General features: G+C 48.3%; 1 protein-coding gene across 1 annotated transcript in view; it reads left to right on the top strand.

Annotated features, from left to right (window-relative positions):
• Nucleotides 1-671: 671 nt before the first annotated feature.
• The window catches only part of LOC125942437 (uncharacterized), a 34,909-nt gene continuing 14,067 nt past the window's right edge, over nt 672-21,513 (top strand). The window contains exon 1 of the mRNA XM_049660607.1: nt 672-857. Coding sequence (XP_049516564.1) covers nt 696-857 — 162 coding nt within the window. The 5' untranslated portion in view covers nt 672-695. The remainder of the gene's footprint in view (nt 858-21,513) is intronic.

Genomic DNA, 21,513 nt, shown 5'->3' with positions numbered 1-21,513 from the left:
GCTCTGAGGCGCTCCGCGCCCTGTCGTCGTAAAATCCCTATATGTCGTCGGAGCAGTCGTCGAGATGAGAGCGTTTCCAGCAACGTCATCACAGTACAGCGTCGCCGTTCTTGGCGACGGTCCACCTTAAGCCTATAGGCAACCTAGGCCACAGCATGCTGGTGTCTCAACGAACGGTCGTCTTACCGGCGCGTCCGCCGGTTTAGCTTTGGATAGGCGAAACATCGGTCGTTAGCAGTAGTCACGTGGTTTCGCAACTGCCACTTCCTCCTCTGAGAGCGAGTCACACGTTCGGCTTGCGCGCTTGTCCTCTACCTCTGAGTTCGGGGAACGCCGGATCTACACGACTCTGCTTCGGGGGATGGATGCCATCAGTCGAAGATTCCATAACAAAGCGTCGCTCTGCCATTTGGATGCATGACGCGGCGCGTAGCTCACACGGCGCGCACTTGGCGCGCATGCTGTCTTCAAACGATGCACAAATGCTGTCCAAAGCTTAGGCTAGCAGCATCCGAGATAAGAGCGAGTTGGAACTGCTACGCCCTTTTGCGCCGGCTTCAGCGGTATTCGTCGTAACTACGCGCATTACGATTCTTGGAGAGGGCGCTCACTGCAGTTTTTTTTTTCTTATCTTTTTTCTTGCTTTTTGCCAATCACCCGGTGAACGGCGCTTCTGGAGCTTCCGTGTGATCGCGATGTTGCCCTATATTAGCACCAGCTCTGCCGTGCCTCGCCTCAAATGCGGAATGGATGGTGGCTCCGCTGTACGAGCCATCATTGTCCGCGTGTGCTCGAATCTCGTTCACCATTTGTGCACGGGAGTCGCTCCGCTTGAAAGACGGACTTCGCCGAGAGCGGTACGTCGGTAAATAACCATTTTGCTTAGTTTTCTTGTTCCGCGGCCCACTGGGAACATCAGCCATTTGCACTGCGGGGAAAGCCCTGTTCGCTTCTCTTTAGCGCCGCGCAATTCGCCGACATTTATAAGCGATTCCCTTTTCAGATTTTTCATTCTTTTTTCACGAGCTACCGCTATGCTTGGCTGTAGAAAGGAGTCTTTTGTATTTTTGGGGGCGTGTGTGGTTAACTGATAATATCGCTCCTCTGGTGCAGTATTCCGAAAATATGTGTCTTGCTGTTACTTGGTATTGAACGAAACATGCGTATTGCTGGTAAGCTACATTGCGTTTAGCGCACCATAGAGAAATTGCCGATTCAAGCTTTCTGTTCCCCTTCATACATTTGGATAGTTCTTTCAGGAGGGCCCTGTATGTGATACGTCTAGAACGTATGTTTCCAATTGATGATTTTCGTGGCTAGTGCTTAGTGTCAGTGCGCCCAAATTATAATGATGGCTAGATGGATTAGCGTGGCTTAAGCATGCGGAGTGCACGTGCGACGTGGCCCTCTTCACGCAGACAACGCTCTGACGTCGACGCAACTCATGAATACGCAAGGCGGCGTTGGTCACGCGTCCCCAACGAATGCTTTGCGAGCAAAAAGGTATACTTCGCTTTCGATCTGCTACATAGAATATTCACACGCCGTTTCCTTGGCTGTGCCCCTCTGAACGCCGAAAGAGGCTAAATTTACCTCCGATTGCGGAATGCGCGGCGCGTCAACGACGCAATCTGTGCGCGCTACATATGAAGGGTTGCCACGATATAAGCGATAATGCTATACCATGTTTTCATTACACGCGGCTTTACCAAGCAACCCCCTGACCGATTGTAAAGACTTGACGTCAAAAACTGTAGCGACTTGTTTTGGCCGCTCTGACGCTTGCGGTGTCTCTTCAAAGCGAAGCTTCCTTTGCGAACCCTCCCCGAGTCCCCTGACCGTGGGTGCTGCTGCTGTCAGGCCAAATAGCTCATCGAAGTAAAAGATAATTACGTGCCCGATATAGTAGGATCGAAACTTGGTCCCCCTGCGCAGCACTCGGATGCTCTAACCGTTAGGCTGCAATCGCGCTTTTTTTCTTCATTCCATGGAAATAAAACGCAGAGGTGTGCAAAGCTCTAGGCCAACAGGCGCTCCATATTCAGGCAAACAAACACATGCATCCAATAAAGACATACGCTCTGGCGGCCGATCTTGCGCCGCACACACACTACGCACATATACGATGCACTTTCACGGAAATACCAATTCCTACACGTGACACTTTCAGGGTGTCTGTCACACATTCGACTTTGCCAAAAGACTATGTGATCCAAACAAAATGTCAACGGAGGGCGGGCAGGGCCTTACGTATTTGGTATAATTTCTGTCCTTTTTTTTCAATGTCCTTTGTAGAATATGCCGAAAGAACACCGCGTCTTTGCAATCTACAAATCAATTGTAAATAGTTGGAGCTTTCGGACATAGAAGACATTTGGTTGACCGAGCATGATATACAACCTCTATCCTCCAGCCACGTTTTAACGTGAATTAAGGACTGCTGACTGCAATATAAAGTAACGAGGTGTTTTTTTTACACCAGGCGTAACTCGCATTCGACGTATATTTCTTAGCACATCTTTATTATTACATTCCAAATAAGGGACACGATATACGGAACCTGGGAACAGGCGATAAATCAGTGCAGCTGAAAGTGTCTTTCGGGCAGCACTTGATCTATAGGCACCGTGCATTGCAGTTTGCGCGCGATCTATGAGCCACTACAAGTGATGCTTTGGGACGGCCAGTGTCAAAACCAGCAAAACTGGAGAGCCGCTGTATATATTCGCCGTGATACTTTCGATCGTTTATCACGAAAGAAGACTGTCCGAGTTGTGAAAATATCATAGTGCGCATGCTCTGCATATGATAGCACGCGTTCGCAATGGATATGAGCAGCGGGAACAATTGTGAGCTTGATATCGTCAAAGCGCAGGGCATACCTCTCAAACGAGTGACGATATAGGAAGCCGTTGTCGTTCGGAATGGCGTGTTATTGTCATCGCCTCTCAAGCGGTCGGCGTCGGCAATACTTGGGCGAAACGTGAAATGTCGTAGCGCCATCTGAACAGTGAACGGTGCCCATACTGCATGCGGAAAAGTACGGTTCGTAAAAGGAAAGCCTGGACGATAACACTGCGAAAACCTTAACGTCTCTCCAGTATTGCATTGAAAGTGAATGATACAACTATGCTTGGAATGTAATTTACTAAACGTGGCTGCAACATTTCACAAATTAACGGATGTGTACCATTACGGAAAGAAGATAATCGGGGAAACAAGCTGTCTGACGAAAAGGTGACCTAAACCAAGCACCCCGTTCGAGGAGATGTAGCCTCGTCGCATGGACTGGGACGAAAACACGGTGCAGTGCTTGCAGAGCTACCAAGCAATAATGCAATAACTGCATAACGTACTATCGGCGTCAAATGGAACTTGAACTGCGGAGCGCGTGGCGCAAGCCTAAGTGAAGGTATAGTGCGCGCCGTGCAGTCATCACCATTGACAGGCGCGCACGTCCGGTTCCGGCGCTGCGTGATCCCCGTTTACTGAGTTCGCTTCTGGTCTGGAAAGGGTAAAAATAATATTGCTCTTTACGGCGCACTCTCACTGTGCGCCGAAACCGTGAGTGCTGTCGGCGTCAAATGAACCTCGCACGGCGGTATACGCCGAAAGCGCTGCAACGCTAGAGTAAAAGCGAAGTGCTGCAGACACACACACACACACACACACACACACACACACACGCCGGCCACCGTCGCAGCTGCCAGCGATACCGCGCTGCGCAACTTGCAACAGTATTTCGCATGGCAAACTGCACCACAGGCACCGCTATGCGTGTTTCATTTGACGCCGATGTAACTTACTGTTTTGGCGGACAGTGCCACAGTATGCGCCGTAAAGAGCAATATTATCTTCTCCCTTTCCAAACCAGGGCCGCGATATTGTAGCGATGCCTTATGACTTATTTTAGAATAGTCTTATCATCCACTGCTCACGGCCGGCTGATCCCGTTGATAACGCGAGCGGACCGTCGCTCTGACCACTGACAAAGCGCGAAAAGGCATTATTACTTTAAAGGCATCGCTATAAAATGCCGGCCTAGAAGCGAAAATATCTCGGTAGATCTCGAGGGTGATCGCGCAGCTCCAAAACCGTATGTGCGCGCCTGCCAATGGTGATGACTGGACGGCCAGCACTGTATACCTTCACTTAGGCTTGAGCCACGCGCTCCGCTGTTTATTTGACGCCGATAGTACATCAAACGGGCAACTAGGAATGTGTCGGGCATTAGCGCGAATACCGACGTCTTCCACCCGTGCCATGCATTTGCTTTCCGTTGTACTTTTGCAACCTCTCTCGGCCTATGGGGGTTGTTGTTTCGGTAGTGTGAGAGCGGTACTCCTAAATACCGCAGATCATCCTTCCATTGAATCCTAGCGTAATTAGATGGCATCGTACTCCACTACCCTAAGCAAACAGCTAAAAAATTTTCTCAAACAATGCTTGCGCCAGGCACAGTAGACAATTGATACATAGTTGCAAGGGCAGTCATCGCGCGGTCTTTTTATCCGTTAAAAAAATGACGGATCATCTGATATCTAACGAGGTGCGTGGTTTTGCCACAGAGTCATGTATACTCTTACCGTCCCGACGCCAGCTAGCTTTCCAAGATTATCACCGCATGTGTCACCTTGCGTGTATATATATATATATATATATATATATATAGGAAAGTCAGAAGCACAACTTCGCGGTTATCTTAGGTTTAATATTTTCCCAACAGTTTCGGTCGGTCCACCGACCGAAACTGTTGGGAAAATATTAAACCTAAGATAACCGCGAAGTTGTGCTTCTGACTTTCCTAAATACGCTTGGCCCATTGAAAAATCCAGTTACTACTATATATATATATATATATAGCAAGGGTGAGTGAGACCACATGAGTACAGATAGAATCACACTTGTCTAGAGCAGTCGAGCGGCCGGCTGCGGACTGCAGAAGCGCCGCTTACCGGCAGTCGCTGGGTTCGAGATATGTTGGATTCAAGCGCCAAAAGCCTGCATGCGGCATGGCTTCTCGCGGCCATTTATGTTATCGGCCTGTAGATTTTTTCACGAACGTGGGTGGGCGAGGTCCGCGCTTATTCGCTGCCTGCTTCGTCGCATGCAGCCGGCGCCGCAGCTGATAACATAGCAAAAAAAAAAGCGTTTTACTTCGCGTTAGTCGTCGTTTGCGTCTATCACTTCATGTGCCAATTGGCGTTGACGTCACCATTCACCGAGACGCCGATGAATCATTGCCATTTTTTATCTTGAATCATGTGTAGTTCTCAGAGCAAGTGCATGCATTCCGTTGCACATCTACGCTTATCATGGACAGCGGTCGTTCCACAAGCGACAGCAAGCAAAAAACAAAAAAAAAAAGGAGAAGAAAAAAAAAGTAAGATAACTGACTATCTCTTATGATCAAATTTACAGGCTCACATCGCAGATAGGCCGCAAGTGCACATGCCGCGTGCAGGCTTTTGGCGCTTGCATCCAACATATCTCGAACCCAGCGACTGCCGGTACGCGGCGCTGTTGCAGCCCGCAGCCGGCCGCTCGACTGCTCTAGACAAGTGTGATTCTATCTGTACACTTTGAGTACATGAGCAAATTTTTTTTCTGGCACGTAGCTCTGCATGTAGCGCAGTAAAAAAAAAAAGGAAAAAGTTATTCCGCTCTTTCTTGCTATTAAACTACCAAAACGCTAGTCAAGTCAGAATCGCTGTTCAGGATGGATTCGGCTTTCCTTGATAACGTGCCGTTATCCCTGCTATCCAATATTGGCATAACATATCAATCATTTCACTTTTTAATATTAACAGCGACCCATATCGACAATTTCCGTTGCGCGCCGAACGAGCGAGCTACACAGCGATATTTCAACTAAGTCAAACTTGCGTCGCAGTGCGATACGCTTAGATGACTCTTCACCTTTCTGCCTTCCACACGGATTAAGGACACTGAGTTGTTGCGGACGTGGGCCGTTGTGAAGAAACCAATGAAAGCTACGATATCGCACCGAGTCCGTAAATGAGACCCTCGATTGTCGACCATGGAACACTGAAAACTGCTCTTAACCGACTACTTGAAGTCTAATACAGATAATAAATATTATCGTAGCAACGTAACACTACCAACAACACAGTTCGCAATACGTGATACATTAGACCCTCTGCACAAGCGCCGCATCCTGCGCCACCACAGTAAGCATGCAGATAGATTAACGTTTTCGCCTATCATCATCGCGTACCGTGCGATGAACTTCGACTTAAGGCACAAAAACGGGAGCGCAAGAAAATCGGTGGCGATTTAGCGGTAAATGAGATCCCGTATCCGTGATTTAAACGGCGTTCACCACATTGCACAGTGTTGGTCAGGAGCTTCCTCGATACATGACCTGCCTCTTCGAGGAGCCAAGTGCAACTGACGGCGATGCGGAGCAAACCACCGCCTGCTGCGCTATACAGGGTTTTTTTTTTTTATTGCAATTGCATGGACACTTCAACCGGATTTCTACCATCGCCGTGAGGTTCTGTATAGATTCCAAGGGCGATAAAACCGTCGGCGCGCGTTATGCGCGAGTGAAAGCGCGCGGAGGACGCACGCTATCACGGAGAGCGAACGCACGGCGGGAAACAAACGCGACCGTCGCGCAAAAGGCCGTGGGGGTATGGGAGGGAGGGAGGCGGGGGGACGCTGTGCTGCTTCACCAAATGCTTATCTTGCAACCGGGCGCAAGGGGAACTGGCCACTCAATCTCCCACGCGAAAGCAAGAAAGCGGGAAGGCAGCGCGGGAAGGAGGGGGGGCAGCTTCTCCTCTGCCAACAACTTCTCCTCTGCACAACTCCTCTGCACTTTGCCCGGCGCTGGCGGTCGCCCGCACCGTCTCTTATCTCCACACGGCTCCGACCTTTGTATGCGCTGTGCATTCGCCGCTCAGTTTCCGTTGAAGCGATCGACCGCGCGAATAATTCGCCCGCTGCGGCGGCTGCGCTTGCTGCCAGCTTTTTGAGAGTCGTTGTCTGCGGTCATTCGGTGTGATCTATTCTTGTTTGCTTGTGCGCGCTGACACCACGCTTGTTAATTCAGTTAGTCCAAATGTGTCCAACTTTATGCAGCCGATAAAACTACTATTCCTACTCCGAATAGGTCTCCACTAATTTGCTATCGCAATTGATGCTTCGCCTTTCGGGCAAAACTGCGACATCTTTTAGGTGCACCAAATTTTTAAAATTGGAAAAATATAAATCTTGGTCACGTTATCTTTACCATTCCAGTGTGCGGATTGGCGGCCTCTAGATACAAAGCAATTTCCGCACTGACGTGCGTAATTAGCGAAGTTACGGTAATTAACTTTCTAATTATCAACAATAGGTAGCTACACCACATGAGTTCTTAGGGGCCCGTCCTCGACACTACCTATCCCCACGATCAAATTTTGAATAGCGGAGTTCATGTGGGAGCTACGCGAACAAATTTGTTCCCCTTTGTGGCTCCTTGAAACCGAAACTGGCCGCAAAAAAGAGCGTGTGTGTGGTCGATGTCGCCCCCCCCCCCCCCCCCCGCCTTTCGTAGCGTCTTCGAGGTCCCCGCCAGTCCGGCCCCACGAGCAGCTTGCGTTATCTCCCTGCAGCGCCTCATCTACTCTAAGGAGGCGTTATCTCCTTGCTATCTGCGGCGTTCGCAGTCGACCCTACAGACTTATCTGACGCCGTGCCTGCATAATAAAAGCCCAAGGAGCGGGGTTGGCGCTACAGCGCTACGTGGCGCCCGACGGAATGACGAAGTAAATTTGGCGGCCTGCCGGCATTGAAGCGCTAGGCCAACGCCGCAGACAGCAAGGAGATAACGCAAGCTGCTCGCGCGGCCAGACTGGCGGTGACCTCGGAGCCGTGACAAGAGGGGGGGGGGGGGGGGGGGGCGACATCGACGACACAGACGCTCTTTTTGCGGCCAGTTTCGGTTTCAAGGAGCCTACCAAGGGGAAATAATTGTTCGCGTAGCTCCCACATGAACTTCGTATTCAAAATTTGTTCGTTGAGATAGGTAGCGTCGAGGACGGGCCCCAAAGTACTCATTTACTGTAGCCTATTGATAATTAGAAAGTTGATTACCGTAACTTCGCTAATTACGCACATCAGTGCAGAAATTGCTCTGTATCTAGAGGCCGCCAATCCGTACACTCGAATGCTAAACATAACGTGACCAAGATATATATATTTCGAATTTTAAAAATTTGGTGCAGCTAATAAAAAAACATCCTCTGTATTTATTATGTATACCGCTACCTCGTGAACGGCTTCCCACACCAAAAGTGGCCACTTCTTTCCACTTTGACACTCTTAACGCTAGCCCATTAACATGCAACGTTCCATGAAAAAGAAAAAAATGAGAGGGGGGGGGGGGGCGACGCACGTTATTGCAGCCCTCCACTCCACCGCCTCCCCATCCATCAGAACATATTTTTCTTGAACGCCTCAGGTGTCGATGAAACTAATTCAAGTGTGCCTGTTGGCTGACGACTGTGTCGTGTGCACAGTGGTCCACAACTCAGACGACCAGATAGAACTTCACAATTCACTGGTAATAATTTACTCTTGGTGCATGAAACTGAACACATCAAAAACACGTTACATTTCTTTCACAATTAAGAAACTCCCGCGTAACTTTACAGATTCGATCGGAAACTCAATAATCAACAAAAGCGAAAAGGTGACATACCTAGGCATTAAACTCGCACCTAACCTTAACTGGGAGCCTCATATCTCGGCCATGTGTCAAAAAGCCGAAGGCAAACTATCCTTTTTCAAACGGAAACCATTTCCAATCGACGATCGTCGATTGGAAAGCCGGAGCGAAGCGGCGGTGGTCCGGTTGCCAGGGCTCCGTGACGTCAGCCTCGACGCTCTTGATTGGTCATTCATCTCGTGGCACGCGGCACTTGCCGCAGAAATGGGTCTCGAACCCATTTCGCGCGGCACGCCGCAAAACCACTGATTCCTGCCGCTTCTGCCGCTCGCGGCATGACGCGCTCGTTCTTGCCGCTAGCGTGGCCGTACCCTAAACCGTCGTGTGAATCCGCCTTAAAAAAATGCTTCGAGGCCCTCGGATTTTGTGCTGTTGAAATCTTTGTAGCTGTTCTTCGCTCACCTTTTGTCACATTGTTAGTTGCTTGCGTGCGGCAAGCGTCTGCTTTCCTCTACGTGACGTGTTCGATTATAAATATCGGTAGTTTAAGCAGACTCTATACATGTATATCAAAGACATGGGACACCCTCCCCCCCCCCCCTCGCGTGTGCTTGTGAAGACATTAAGTAAAAAGTGAAGTAAGCTCAGTAAAATACAGTAAGTACGACAGGTAGAGTGGGCGTTTGGAGCAACGGTCTCATCGCGCCATTGAATGGACCAGTCTTCGAAAACGCATCATTGAGACGACCCGCCCGATCAGAGAATACATCATTAATTGTTAATCTCCGTTAAGCGTCGATGGCGTCGTCCTCGTCGGGGCAAAGTGCGTTTCACAAGTCTAGGACGGCTATACACGTGAAAATGCACGTGTGACCAGGTTATACCTACTCCCAATGCAATAGTTTGTTCGCTGCGTCTTTGCGCTACAAAACTTAAATACGCGCAAGAACGCGTAATGCTTTTTTTTTTTTTTTCGAAGCTTTCGTCGCCCTACTCCCTTATACGAGAGGGTTGCATTTCCTGCGGCAAGTGCATGGGCCGCTGTGTCTTCCGCTGTGTGCGAGCATGCAGCCGTCATTTGCCTTTACGTTAACAGATTCAGAATTGTACAGAATATTTCACCGCACAGCATAGGTATGGCATGTGTATACGCATTTTAAGTAGTGCGTGCAACTCATTTCTGCTTCATATGCACTTACGCCGGTGCAAACAGGAAGCGGCCTTGTACCTCACAGAATCTCGACTGATTGGTGTACTAGTGATGCAGGAGTGAACTCCGGTCTTCTTCAGTGCATAGTGCACATAATCAATTTCTCAGGACGCGTGAACTCCGACGAGAACTGTCAGCGCCTGCAACAAGAGTTCACTTACGCTGTGCTGCGCACAGCAGTAATCCATGCTTGTCGGCTGTCTGTTTTGTGCATTCTGTTGCGAGTCAGTGGAATTTCACTGCTGGCATCAACCCCTTCGTGTGTACATTGCTGGTTTGGGATTAAACACCACAACAGTAACTACCAGCCTTCCGTAGGGGCGCAATCGCATACAAGAGACGTTTCGAGCGCAGACTAACCTGCGCGAGCGCGGCCTAACCGGCACCTTAAGGGAAGCGGCGGAAATGTATACCGGAAATTTAGACCACCTAGGGTCTTTAACGTGCACCTAAATCTAAACGGGCCTCGAGCGTTTTCGCCTTCATTTAAAATGCGGCTGCCGCATTTGTTCATTCAGAATTCGAACGCCGCAATACGGCCGCCACACTCTCGCCCAAAACCTCAGAGTGTCAAAGCCTTGACATACACCGTGACAGTTTTTCCATATGCAGACATAATTCGCTGTAAACTACCAACCCAAACGGAAGCGCCCAGGAATGAAATTGTGATAGTAGCACCGGTTTCTTGAATTATGTCAGCGCGAAGCGACGATAACAAAGGGTGGGTAAGGGGGGGGGGGGGGTTGCGCAAAAAAAATTCGGGGGGGTTGAACCCCCCCCCCCCCCCTGGCTACGCCTCTGGTCCTCAATTCCAAGTTCCGTTCACAGGCAGAGGAAAAAATGGGCTTTATTGCGCAACCCCTGGTCCGTATACTTTTGCTCACGGGCGTACGCACAGCAATTGGTCCCGGTACCGTAAGCGGTTGCTTCGCAACAGAGGAGCAATGCGTCTGGTTTACGAACAGTCAAGCGCTTTCGTTCAAAGTTCTGCTCTGCTGCCAATCAAAAGCACGCGGGTCCCCCTCCCTGTTAGTGCGCTCGGAGACCCCGAAGCGAGATCGCCGATGCGAGAGCACCGAGTACCGTCAGCGAGCGCGCGTAAACCAAACTCCTTAAGAAATGGAGTCGCAAAACAGGACATTATGAAAAAGAGCTTCGGATCAAGCACGTGTCTGCAACACGCGAACAAATAGTAAGTTGGCAGGAAGCACGAGAACCAGCTTCTAATGCCAACATGTTTCCCATAAGGAAGCAGAGAGACCGCGCCTGCCGCATGCCTCAGATCGATGCATGCCGCATCCGTAGCAGTAAGAGCACCCCTCATTGAATTCAGATTTCCCGCGAAGCGCTGGTTGCTATAGCAACATTAGATAAAACCTTCTGTCTTGAAGTTGCATCGTACCGCCGATAGGTATCCGCTGCCGGCCCCGGGCCGATCGGCGCGCGCCTTTGCTACTTTATCTGGTCGATCTCGCCTCGCAAGCAAGCCGAGAAGTGTCCCCACCTAAAGAGTATACAGGGTGTTTCAGCAAACACTTTCAAAAATTCTTAAAGGTTGCCTGTGGCAGATAGCACAATTCTAGTTCATGAGCTGGTCTACTCGAAGAGGCGGACATTACTTGCGCAAGAAATTGACATGCATTATCGAATAATTAACAGAAATGCACTAATTAAGTTTCTAACTAATTACGTGATGGCCCATATTGCAATTTACAAATTGTAGCCCTGGAGTTCGCAAGGCGGATCCACTTGGAACGAATTCTCGGGATGACACCAGCTTCTCGATATTAATTCCCGAACTTTGCGGAGAAATGCGTTGGCGTTCCAGTTAATTTTGTGCTTCAATGCATAAAGCGACGTTTTGTTAAAAACCTAACTGGAACGGCAATGCATTTCTCCGCAAAGTTCGGGAATTATTATCTGGAAACTGGTGTCATCCTGAGAATTAATTCTAAGTGGATCCGCCTTGCGAACTCCACGGCTACAATTTGTAAATTGTAATATGGGCCATCAGGTAATTAGGTAAAAACTTAATTTTTGTTATTTAGTCGATTATGCATTTCATTTTTTTTTGTCCAAGTAATGTCCGCCTTTTCGAGTAGACCAGCTCATTAACTAGAATTGGGCTATCTGCCACAGGCAACCTTAAATAAATTTTGAAAGTGTTCGCTGAAACACCCTGTATATCTTACACCGTGGTCCAGACGAGGCCTTCCCGTCAGGCGGTACACCACTCGCACGAGCGCGGCCAGCGCCTAGGGAGCGGCGCGATTCAATCTACCGCTCTAAAAAAGAAAAAAAACAAAGACAGACCTCGCGTGATTGCGGCCGGAAAGGGCAATGCGATCTCATTTTATTGCGATTACAAGTATATGGACACTCCAGGCGCATTTCTGCCGTCACTGTGCTGTTCCATATAGCGTCCAAGGATGATGACATCGTCGCCACGCGCCGTATATGCTGTCTGTGCGAGGGACAGCGGGCGAGGGTGAGCGGACGATGGCGGCTCAGTCTCGCGCGCGCCAGGGAGGAAAGCGGGGAGAAAAGCGCCGTGTTTCGCGCGCAAGGCACGGGGAGGGGGCTTATAGGCTACTGCGTATGGTGCGGCCGCGCCATATGCGCCTATCTTGAAAGCGTTCTGCGACGGGGCCAGAATCCGCCGTGCGCTGTGTTTTCTCAGATTATAGTTCGCGTATAAGCGAGAGGCAGCACCAAGGTCAATTCGCTCACTGCTGCCGCCGCGCTTTCTCACTCCATCGTTTGGCCGCGAGTTCCCATGGCCATCGAGATAGATGTGCTCATGCTAGCTTGTGTGCGCGTGACGACATGCTTGTTAATTTAGTTAGCAAGCCAATGTTTAAAAGTTTATATGGCCGATAAAACTACTATCCTCATTCGTATAGCTGTGTACTAATTTGTTATCGCAATTGATGGTTTGGCGAAACTGCGACTTTTTTTTATTTCTTCAGCACACAGCTCAAACACTTTTCTTATTATGCAAACACAAATACTACAAAGGAATGTCAGAGGACTTCTCCATAACCTCGACAATATCAGAGGACTCCTCCATCAATACAATCCATAAGTGCTGTGTTCAAGATGCACTTGAAGCCTACACATACAAACTTTCTCCTGAAATATACAATTTTTTAGAACATTGTGACGATACTGACGCCTCGTACGGTAGTGTAGCCTTCATAGTTGATAAATGCGTAGCATGTCACCCTTTTGAACTTTTGACTTGGTTGGTTGGTAAAAACTTTTATTAAGTGTCCTGCATATTGATGACCCGGGCTCAGGTCTCCCGCGTCGGGACGTCCCGGCCTTGCCTCTGCCTCACGAATTCCTGACTGGAATGAGAGATAATCAGAAATCAATTCGGGAGTGACGATTTCTCCATAATGATTAACCTAGTAGATCAAGATGCATATCCACCACATACTCCTCGATAGAAGATAACATTTGCTGACTGGTAGCTGCAGGTGCAGGTGACCCAGTATAGTAGCCTATTTTACTGATTTTATCATAGACACAGCAGAAAAATGCATTCCACAAACAAATGGACGTTCAAGTAGCAGGCCGAGTTCTCTGGTGGAATGATGAGCGCAGAAAGTCCTACCGACGCAGTGTTCCCCACTGCGTCGGTACCCACCGGCAGAACATCTGATTGAGTTCAAGCACATTAAATCACAGGAAAAGCGGACATGACGGCAAGCAAGGGCAAGCTGGAAAAGGTTTCTTTGACATAAATTCATACGCACATGAAGCAAAAATATGGATTGTGGTCCGAAGGCTTAAGGGGCAGCAAATCCACTTGTTGCCCTTGGTCAATGAACAAGAAAACAGTCTGAAAGACCAGGCTGACCCTATTGGTGAACCGCAGCCGTGGCCTAGTGGTAGAACGCCCGCCTCGGCTGCGGGAGGCTGTGGGTTCGATTCCCACCGCCGCCGGGCACCCACTGGTTCAAAAGGGTACAAGCGTACCGTGCTGGCGTTCGGCTTCCTTCAGGGGTGATACGCTTGGGAAAGGAGCCTGCGCCCTGAATTCCCGTCGAAACCAACGTGAGCACGGAAAAAAAGTGATGTCTGGGCCGCTCCAATGGCGGTCAGCGCGCTAAAGATGCTGGATTCCGTCCACCATCTAGGTATCCATCTAGCCAGGGTCACCTTCTGAACAAGCCCTATCGAAAGTTTATACGTCGATAGAATGAATTAAAGCGAAGCTTTATGTCTAGGCAAAATCTATATATGTCTAGCTTGATTCATTATTCAAAGGCATTTGAGAAATATCGTCAAATAGGAGAACGTAAGGCGCTTAAACGTAAATGCATACCGAGTGAACCCTTCAACCGTATTTTTAGCGTTGCCGAGCTGAGAGCTTCTTTGTCCGCATGTCGGAGCTCTGCACCGGGGACGGACAGAATAATGTACGATATGCTTAAATACCCCTACAACGAAACACAAAATACACTTCTTGCACTTTTCAATATACTACCTGGACTGCCGGATACCTGCTATGTTCATGGAAGGAAGCTATAGTTATCAAAGTTTTGAAGCAGGGTAAAGATTCTTCCTCGGCGGCAAATTGCCGTCCAATGGTTCTCACAAGTTGCCGTCTTAAGCTTTGTGAAAAAAAAATGATCAATCGTAGACTTGTACGTTTAGTTAAACTGAACAAAATGCTTGATCCCTATCTTAAAGAAGGGCGGTCCCGAACTAATCATCTCGTGCGCGCGCATTGAGGGAAATATCCGTGATGCATTTGTACAGTCAACCACAAAAGTTTGCGGACCACGCGAGCGCGTGGCCAAGAGCCTCTTTGCGACACTTCCGCTACGTCACCAGCGATCGACAGCAGCGCTACGTTGAAGACGCATCCCTCCTTAAATCTATGGCCTGTCTATTTTCGCACTGTGCGCAAATATTTTCTACCTATCTCTTTCAACGTGACGCGCTCTTTGTTAGCCAGGGCTACTTGCTTATATTTTGAGAGCAGAATATCAGTACAAGTAATCAGACAGCGTATTCTTCGGCTCTTATCAGTTCTATTTTCGCGTAGCCACGCTGTTTTTTTTTTGTTTTTTTTTTTTCGTGAGTGCGTGAGTGAGCGGTGAGGCAGCCATGGGACACAGATGCTTAGTCAGTAGGCAGAATTTTTCCGTTCCTCCCCCATCGCTAAGTGACAGTAGCGGCCGGGATTTGATCGCCTGCGCCCAGGTTTTGCTGCGCAAAGCCCGAACCACCGCGCTGCTATAGTGGTTACATTTAGAAAAATAAGAAATAATCGGGTGCGATGACTCTTTTTATAACCCTTTGCGACACGGCGTCCTCGTTTGGGGACTCGAACTTCGGAGGCGCGTCCCACGCCACGTGTTTCTTCAAATGACCTAAAACTCAGTGTGCACATTCGTGTCCGCTTCCTGATGGGACAACTAGCGGTCAGTTAACTTCATTGTCCTGCGTATTGCTGCAGATGATCACTTTGCTGGAGACACTACCATGTTAGACAATCGTTCGACGTGCCGCGTTCCAAGACCAACGTCAAGAGTATTTTTTTTTTCTCCGGTCGACACGAATACAACCGAAAAAGCAAGTGTGCATGCGTTTCGGGCCTAATAGTTTATTCTTTTTATGCAAGCATTGAAGCTGACGGATTTCAGAATAATTAGATAATGAGTTATACGCTAATTAATTTTTTTTTACTGAAACTCGCACAAAACAGCACATTGCTTCGTCTTCTTTCTTGGAATGTAATAGTGAGCGTCTTGAAATGATGCCATGCGCATTTGACGCATTTGCAGACAGTGCATCATAATTCGTGTCTGAAGGGGATGAATTTATTCACAAGACATTTACAGAAGTGTCATGAAACATAGGTCTCTCAATGATCTAGTAGGAAGTGAAATGTCCGCCGTTTTCTAGCACCTTATTGATGCGTGTGGGCATCGACTCGTACAAAGATTCAGTAATCTCCGGTCGACCGCGCAGGCTTTCCCATTCTTGTGCGATCGCTTGCCACAGCGTATCGGCCGTGCGGCCGCGGTTGGCTCGTGTGGACAGCCGTTTCTTCAACATGCCCCAGACATTTTCTATGGGATTCAAGTCGGCGCCACATGGAGGCCACTCAAGCTGGCAAACAGCATGTTCTTCTAGCAATGACTGGACGATACGTGCTTTATGGATCGGGCTGCGGTCGTGTTGAAAAAAATAGCAGCCGTCGCTGAAGGGACCGTCCAGCGCATACGGAACGAGGTGTCTAGTGATGACGTCGCAGTACCGTGACGCAGTGAAGGGCCCTTCCAGACGCACAAGGGGACCAAGGCCATCTTTGCTGATTGCTCCCCACACGCTCACGGAACACCGTCCACTGGATAGAACACTCTGTGTGTAATTAGGCAGATATCTGCAAGAAATAGCATACAACTGGGTTCCAGCGGCGCGTCTAAAAATGTTGTGATTCCTCTTGCGTATGAACTTTATAATTCTGTTATAGAGTTGCAATAGAAAACGTGCAAACATCATTAGATAGTACTGAAAGACCCACTGGCAGCTTTTAATTAGCTTCAGAGTAAGTAGTACTATGAAACAATCGTTTATGTTTTCAACATAATACCACTACAGAAAAATCTCGTAATGTCCAAAAGCTCATTTTACGTGAAACATGTTGTGATGCAGAATTAGCTTCGTGAATTAACTGCCAATACACTGTAAACACACCTGCAGTTTAGTGGACGCCAAACCCGCTTCCGTTGGTCCCAGCGCGTGGAAAAAGTTGACTCGTCGCTAAAGATGACATCGCCCCATTTCTCTGTTGTCCAATCTTTCATTGCTGTAGCGAACATGAGTCGTTCTTGTAGCTGGCTGTCTGAGAGGCAGGGCTTCTGTGCTGCTACGAAAGACTGCAGGCCAAGCTCACTCAGCCTTCTTCTTACAGTCTCGGACGATACCGTGAGCGAAAGCGCTTCTCGGATATCCTCTGCACTTTGAAAAGGATCAGCCACGATGGCGGCCGTAATCAGGCGGTCCTCTTCCTCAGTCGTGGCCCTTGGACGCCCACTGCGCTCCATATCTGTGAATCTGTCATCGTCGCGGAAAGCTTGAATAATCCTATTCACGGCATTCCGGCTCCTGTTGGTTCGGCGGCAGATTTCGCGCTGAGGTATTCCCTTTATAAATAAACGCACAATGTGCCTTCTTTCGTCAAGTGGAACACGCAGCGGCATCTTTCCAAATAGGCAATCACCACGTGGCCTGAAGCAAGTCTACTACGTTTTCAGCGACTGATGCGAAGATGCGCATCATCTATGCATCCGCTTTTTCTTTATTTTTGATGAGAGTGAAACACCTCCCTACCCTTTCTCTCAAGACGCAGAAGCAGCAACACTCATTGGACCAAGATGCTGCCAACCAAAGTGCGCCAGTAAACGTCGCGTAAAAAAATCGTCGCAGCGCTTCGTGAAACTTATCTACCCACTGGCACAGGGCTAGGTCAGCTGGTATACCCCCCGAGTAAACGATGTTTGCGTCATTAGCGCCAATTTGTCCCCTGGTGTTTGGTAGGCCAAACTGTGAAACCAATAAACAATAAAAAAATTGCTGATGCTGCTATGGCAACGCTTTTGTTGATGAGAGAGGAGGAAACGCCGAGCTGCTTGTCGTCTGCTATGCGCTCGACGAGCGCGCGACCGCTTTGTGAGCCGCAAGCGGAAAAGAGTACCGCTTGCATCTTTTTTAGATTGTGTTGCTGCTGCATATACTGTTTTCTACAGCTTTCGGTCGCTAATTTTCTCGGACGTTGAGCACGTCCACGAAACATTTGTTAGGAAATATTTCTCGGTTAAAATGCACGCGAGCTAGCAAGCTCGAAGCGTGACAATCTTGTTTGAGCAAGAAAATTGAGTAGTCGGAAAATGTGGTGTATTCACTGATTTTATTAGCAACGTATTGCAAACGATACAACTCAATACATACCACAATAGCACAGAGCTGTGCAATTCGTACAGTAAATACAAATGTTGGCATCTGTATTGGTTACACAAACATAAGAGAAGTCTTCACACAATTCATCGTATATAGATTATCGCTGCAGGGGTCACCACGTTCATTGGCTGTACACAGTACAATTCACCACAAACGAAGGTTCATAGTAACACGTTCGTGAATAATGAACTGATCATGCAGAGCAGGTGACGAGGACGTTGAGCCCAACATTGCAGCTCCTTTTTCTTTTTCCATCTTCTGGAAATAAGGGGGAAATGAGCAGCATTTTAGGTCACATGTTTTAAACAAGTCTCAGCAATTTTTTCGCAAAATGGCGCTTCCAACTTATGCGGGTCAGCTTCGATTGTGTATCTTTGCATGACTTCAACTAAAAATATTCCTCTAAGAGACATTAAGCTTTGCTCAAAGTTGCATTGCTATTGTACAATTACGTAACATGTTTAGCATTGGTGTTGTCTCATTAGCTGGCTAGGAACATTGTAGTATTGCAGTTTCTTTTTTTTAATTTACTTTCGCTTTACCATTGCCTACACAGCCCACAAGAGGTAATTAAGTCAAAATAATTTAAAAGCTGCTCTGCGCCGGCACGCGCACACCTGCTCCTGTAAAATTTCTACTATACAACGAAAATTATGGAGATCGTTGCAGCGTGTACCCAAGACTTAGCTTCGTCGTATTGAATTGTGCGATTTTACGTACCACGATGCGTGCGTGAGACACGCCGTAATAACCGACTGCGAAATATTTCGACCATCGGCGGCGTGCGTTAACTTCGGCCCTATCGAAACTCAATTTATTTCTGCGACCTCGTGTTTCAAAGTGTAACGCCATGTCCGATAAGCGACAACGGCGGGCGACAGATATGCCGCTTACAGCACGGCCGAAGTGGGCTGCGTCTTCTTACGAGCGTGAATTCTGTCGTTGTGAAAAGAAGATATTCGCATCTTTCGCTGCGTCAGGAAGCTGGAAAATATTCGCAGCGTTAGCTACACCAGCAGTTTGGAACACCATTTACCACGCATGATCATCGAATATTAAGTAAAAACGAAAAGAACGCAATTCCCTGGAGCACGCGCAACAAATTTCGCGGCGTAACGTCACACGAAGCCGTAGCAGACGACATGAAAAAAAAGAAAGAAAGAAGCGCTCCGTGCTGTTCACTTTTGCGCCGTATCTTGCATACTAGTTCTACACAAAGCAAGAATGCACGCCGCCTGCCTTAATGCCCAAAATCAACAAGTCGGCCTTTGCATACCTACAACCTGGACGACGCTCTTTTGGCCGGCAGGGTGGTCTTGAGCCGAACCAGCCGTGGCTTCTGTGGCTTCTGCCCGGGAGGGTCCTGGAAGATAGGGTATAAATCGGTCTCGGTTAAGGAGGTAGCGAAGGAAGGCAGTTGTACATTAAGCTGGTTGCATGAAATCCAATGTAAAGGACACACCTTGAACTCATGCTTAAATATGGAACGTGAATTATGTATCAAGCCATAAGGCGCGTGAAAACGAACTACAAATGCGCACACATTCGCAACCGCTAATAAATTGTTTTTCTTACCCTCGTCGATCGGGGACCCCACTTCCACTGCAGCAGTGGGAACAGCCGTCCACAGGAGTCGTGTTTTGGCAGGGTCGGCGTAGGCATTTTCAGCGAAGTGGTCCGAGCAGAGGCGGTAGCCGTTGTACATTTGCTCCCGTGCGAGTCCCTCAAGATCTGCTCTTTGGGCGTAATTCCGCCATACGTCACACCTAGAAAATGAAACAGGTACCACCATGAATATCAATAAACAACACATAAAAGCAACACTAATATATACAGTGCTAAAAAGCGAGAAAATATGTCACGAGTTCAAAAGTGAAGCGAAGCTCGCCCTTAGCGCAGGTAACATGAACTTCTCGTGACACGGAATGTAAGCAGTCGCTCGTACGTAATTATTTTGGGGGCTTCTTTCTTAAACATTCAAATGTGGTAATGTCACCCCAAGGAACTGCTCGTCGGAATGCTCTGAAGCCGAGCCAGTTCGTCGAATAAGCGCGTTCGGCGAACATATATATACTTTGCAAGATTTCTTCGCGAAGAAAAAAAATGCAGGTCCACCGCTAAAAAAACCAATACCGAAGCGAAATTTCCGTTTGAGCGTCAGCTGGCATCAACCGGCTCACCAGAAACTGTCCACAAGTAGCTTTACATGCTTACAACGTTACTGAAAAATGCGCAGTGCCAGGAAAAAGAATGACTGTAAAGCAAGGGCAGAAATGTTTGCTTCGCTCTGTGGCCGTTTTGATAAGCACAGCACATGATTCTTCGTACCGAAAAAAAGTGTGCTTACCTTTCGTCCGCTGGGAAGCGGAAAAATTTGGCTGCGCTGTTCCTTCCCGAGTTGCGGCACCAAAGAGCAGCACAACACGCCTTGTGTCCTGTGCCTAGTTTCGCCGACATTTTCAGATGTTCGCACTCACAAACACCAAAATTGTCGCTTTCCTGCAATTCTAAAGTTTCACACGTGGACAGCGAAAAGGGCTGGAGCAGACGAACGGAATGGCAGCAGACGAGATAAGAGCGAGAGCGCCGCCCTTCGGCGCAACGAAGGCCGAGTCTGGATAAATATATCGGGTGTTAAAAAAACGAAAATGGCAAAGGACATATTTTTTTCAACACATAATTGCATAACTTAACTTTATTCATGCGTAGGTTGGAAAGGTAGGGCCACACATGCAAAAGTTGCTGAATTTTCGCTTCCTACCAAAACAATGGCGGACGCTTTATTTCAGATACCGAAACTAGTCGAAGTGTCCGGCCCCTGACTGGCACACCAGTCGACAAAGGTTGCAGTGATTGCTCCGATACTGCTATCAAGCCAGATATGTGGCGGTCTTATCGCAGACAGCGCTCTGCGTCAACACAACGAACTAACAATGTCATGCACGGGAATAAAAAATTAACAGGCAGGCGAGTACCAAGAGGGCTCATATCCGGGAGAGCGCCCCTGTCGCCGCTAGGTGGCGTACCGCTAGGTGGCGCGGATAGGCAGTCTGGCACGCGCTCGCGTGGTCCGCAAACTTTTGTGGTTGACTGTACATAAACAGTTCTGCTTATCTGTATTGATATGAAGAAACCGTGCAGCACAACGTGGCGTTACAGAATCTTGCGAGACTTGTCGGGACTGGTCATACGTGGACACACGCTAAATATAATAGAAAGGTATTTGTCTAATCGTACCTCCCGCATCAAAATCAATGTATTGTGTCCATTTATGCAAGAAAACGGTGTACCTCCGGGAGGCGTACTCAGCTGCACACTTTATCGTTAAGATGAACACGCTCCACGCTTCCTTACCAGCAGCCATTTTATTCTGTCTTCGTAGACGACGTACATATCGGTTTCAAATCCTGTCCCCTTGCGTGTGCGAGAGAAAAGTATGTACAACAGGGCTTGAACGAGGTATACAAGTGCGCAGAAGAAAACGGGTCTAAAGTTAAACCCCAATGAAAGGGCTTGTGTTCTTTTCACAAGGCAGAAAGGGCTCGTCGCAGATCCCTATATCGAAGTATATGGGCAACAAATACCCGTGAACAAAGAGCACAAGTTTTTGCGCATTATACTTAATGCAAAACTCTTTCATTCCACA

The sequence above is a fragment of the Dermacentor silvarum genome, chromosome 1 (assembly GCF_013339745.2).
Source record: "Dermacentor silvarum isolate Dsil-2018 chromosome 1, BIME_Dsil_1.4, whole genome shotgun sequence".
In the NCBI taxonomy this organism is placed as follows: Eukaryota; Metazoa; Arthropoda; class Arachnida; order Ixodida; family Ixodidae; genus Dermacentor; species Dermacentor silvarum.
Note: the sequence above shows the minus strand (reverse complement) of the source record. Positions and strands in the feature narration are given on the sequence as shown.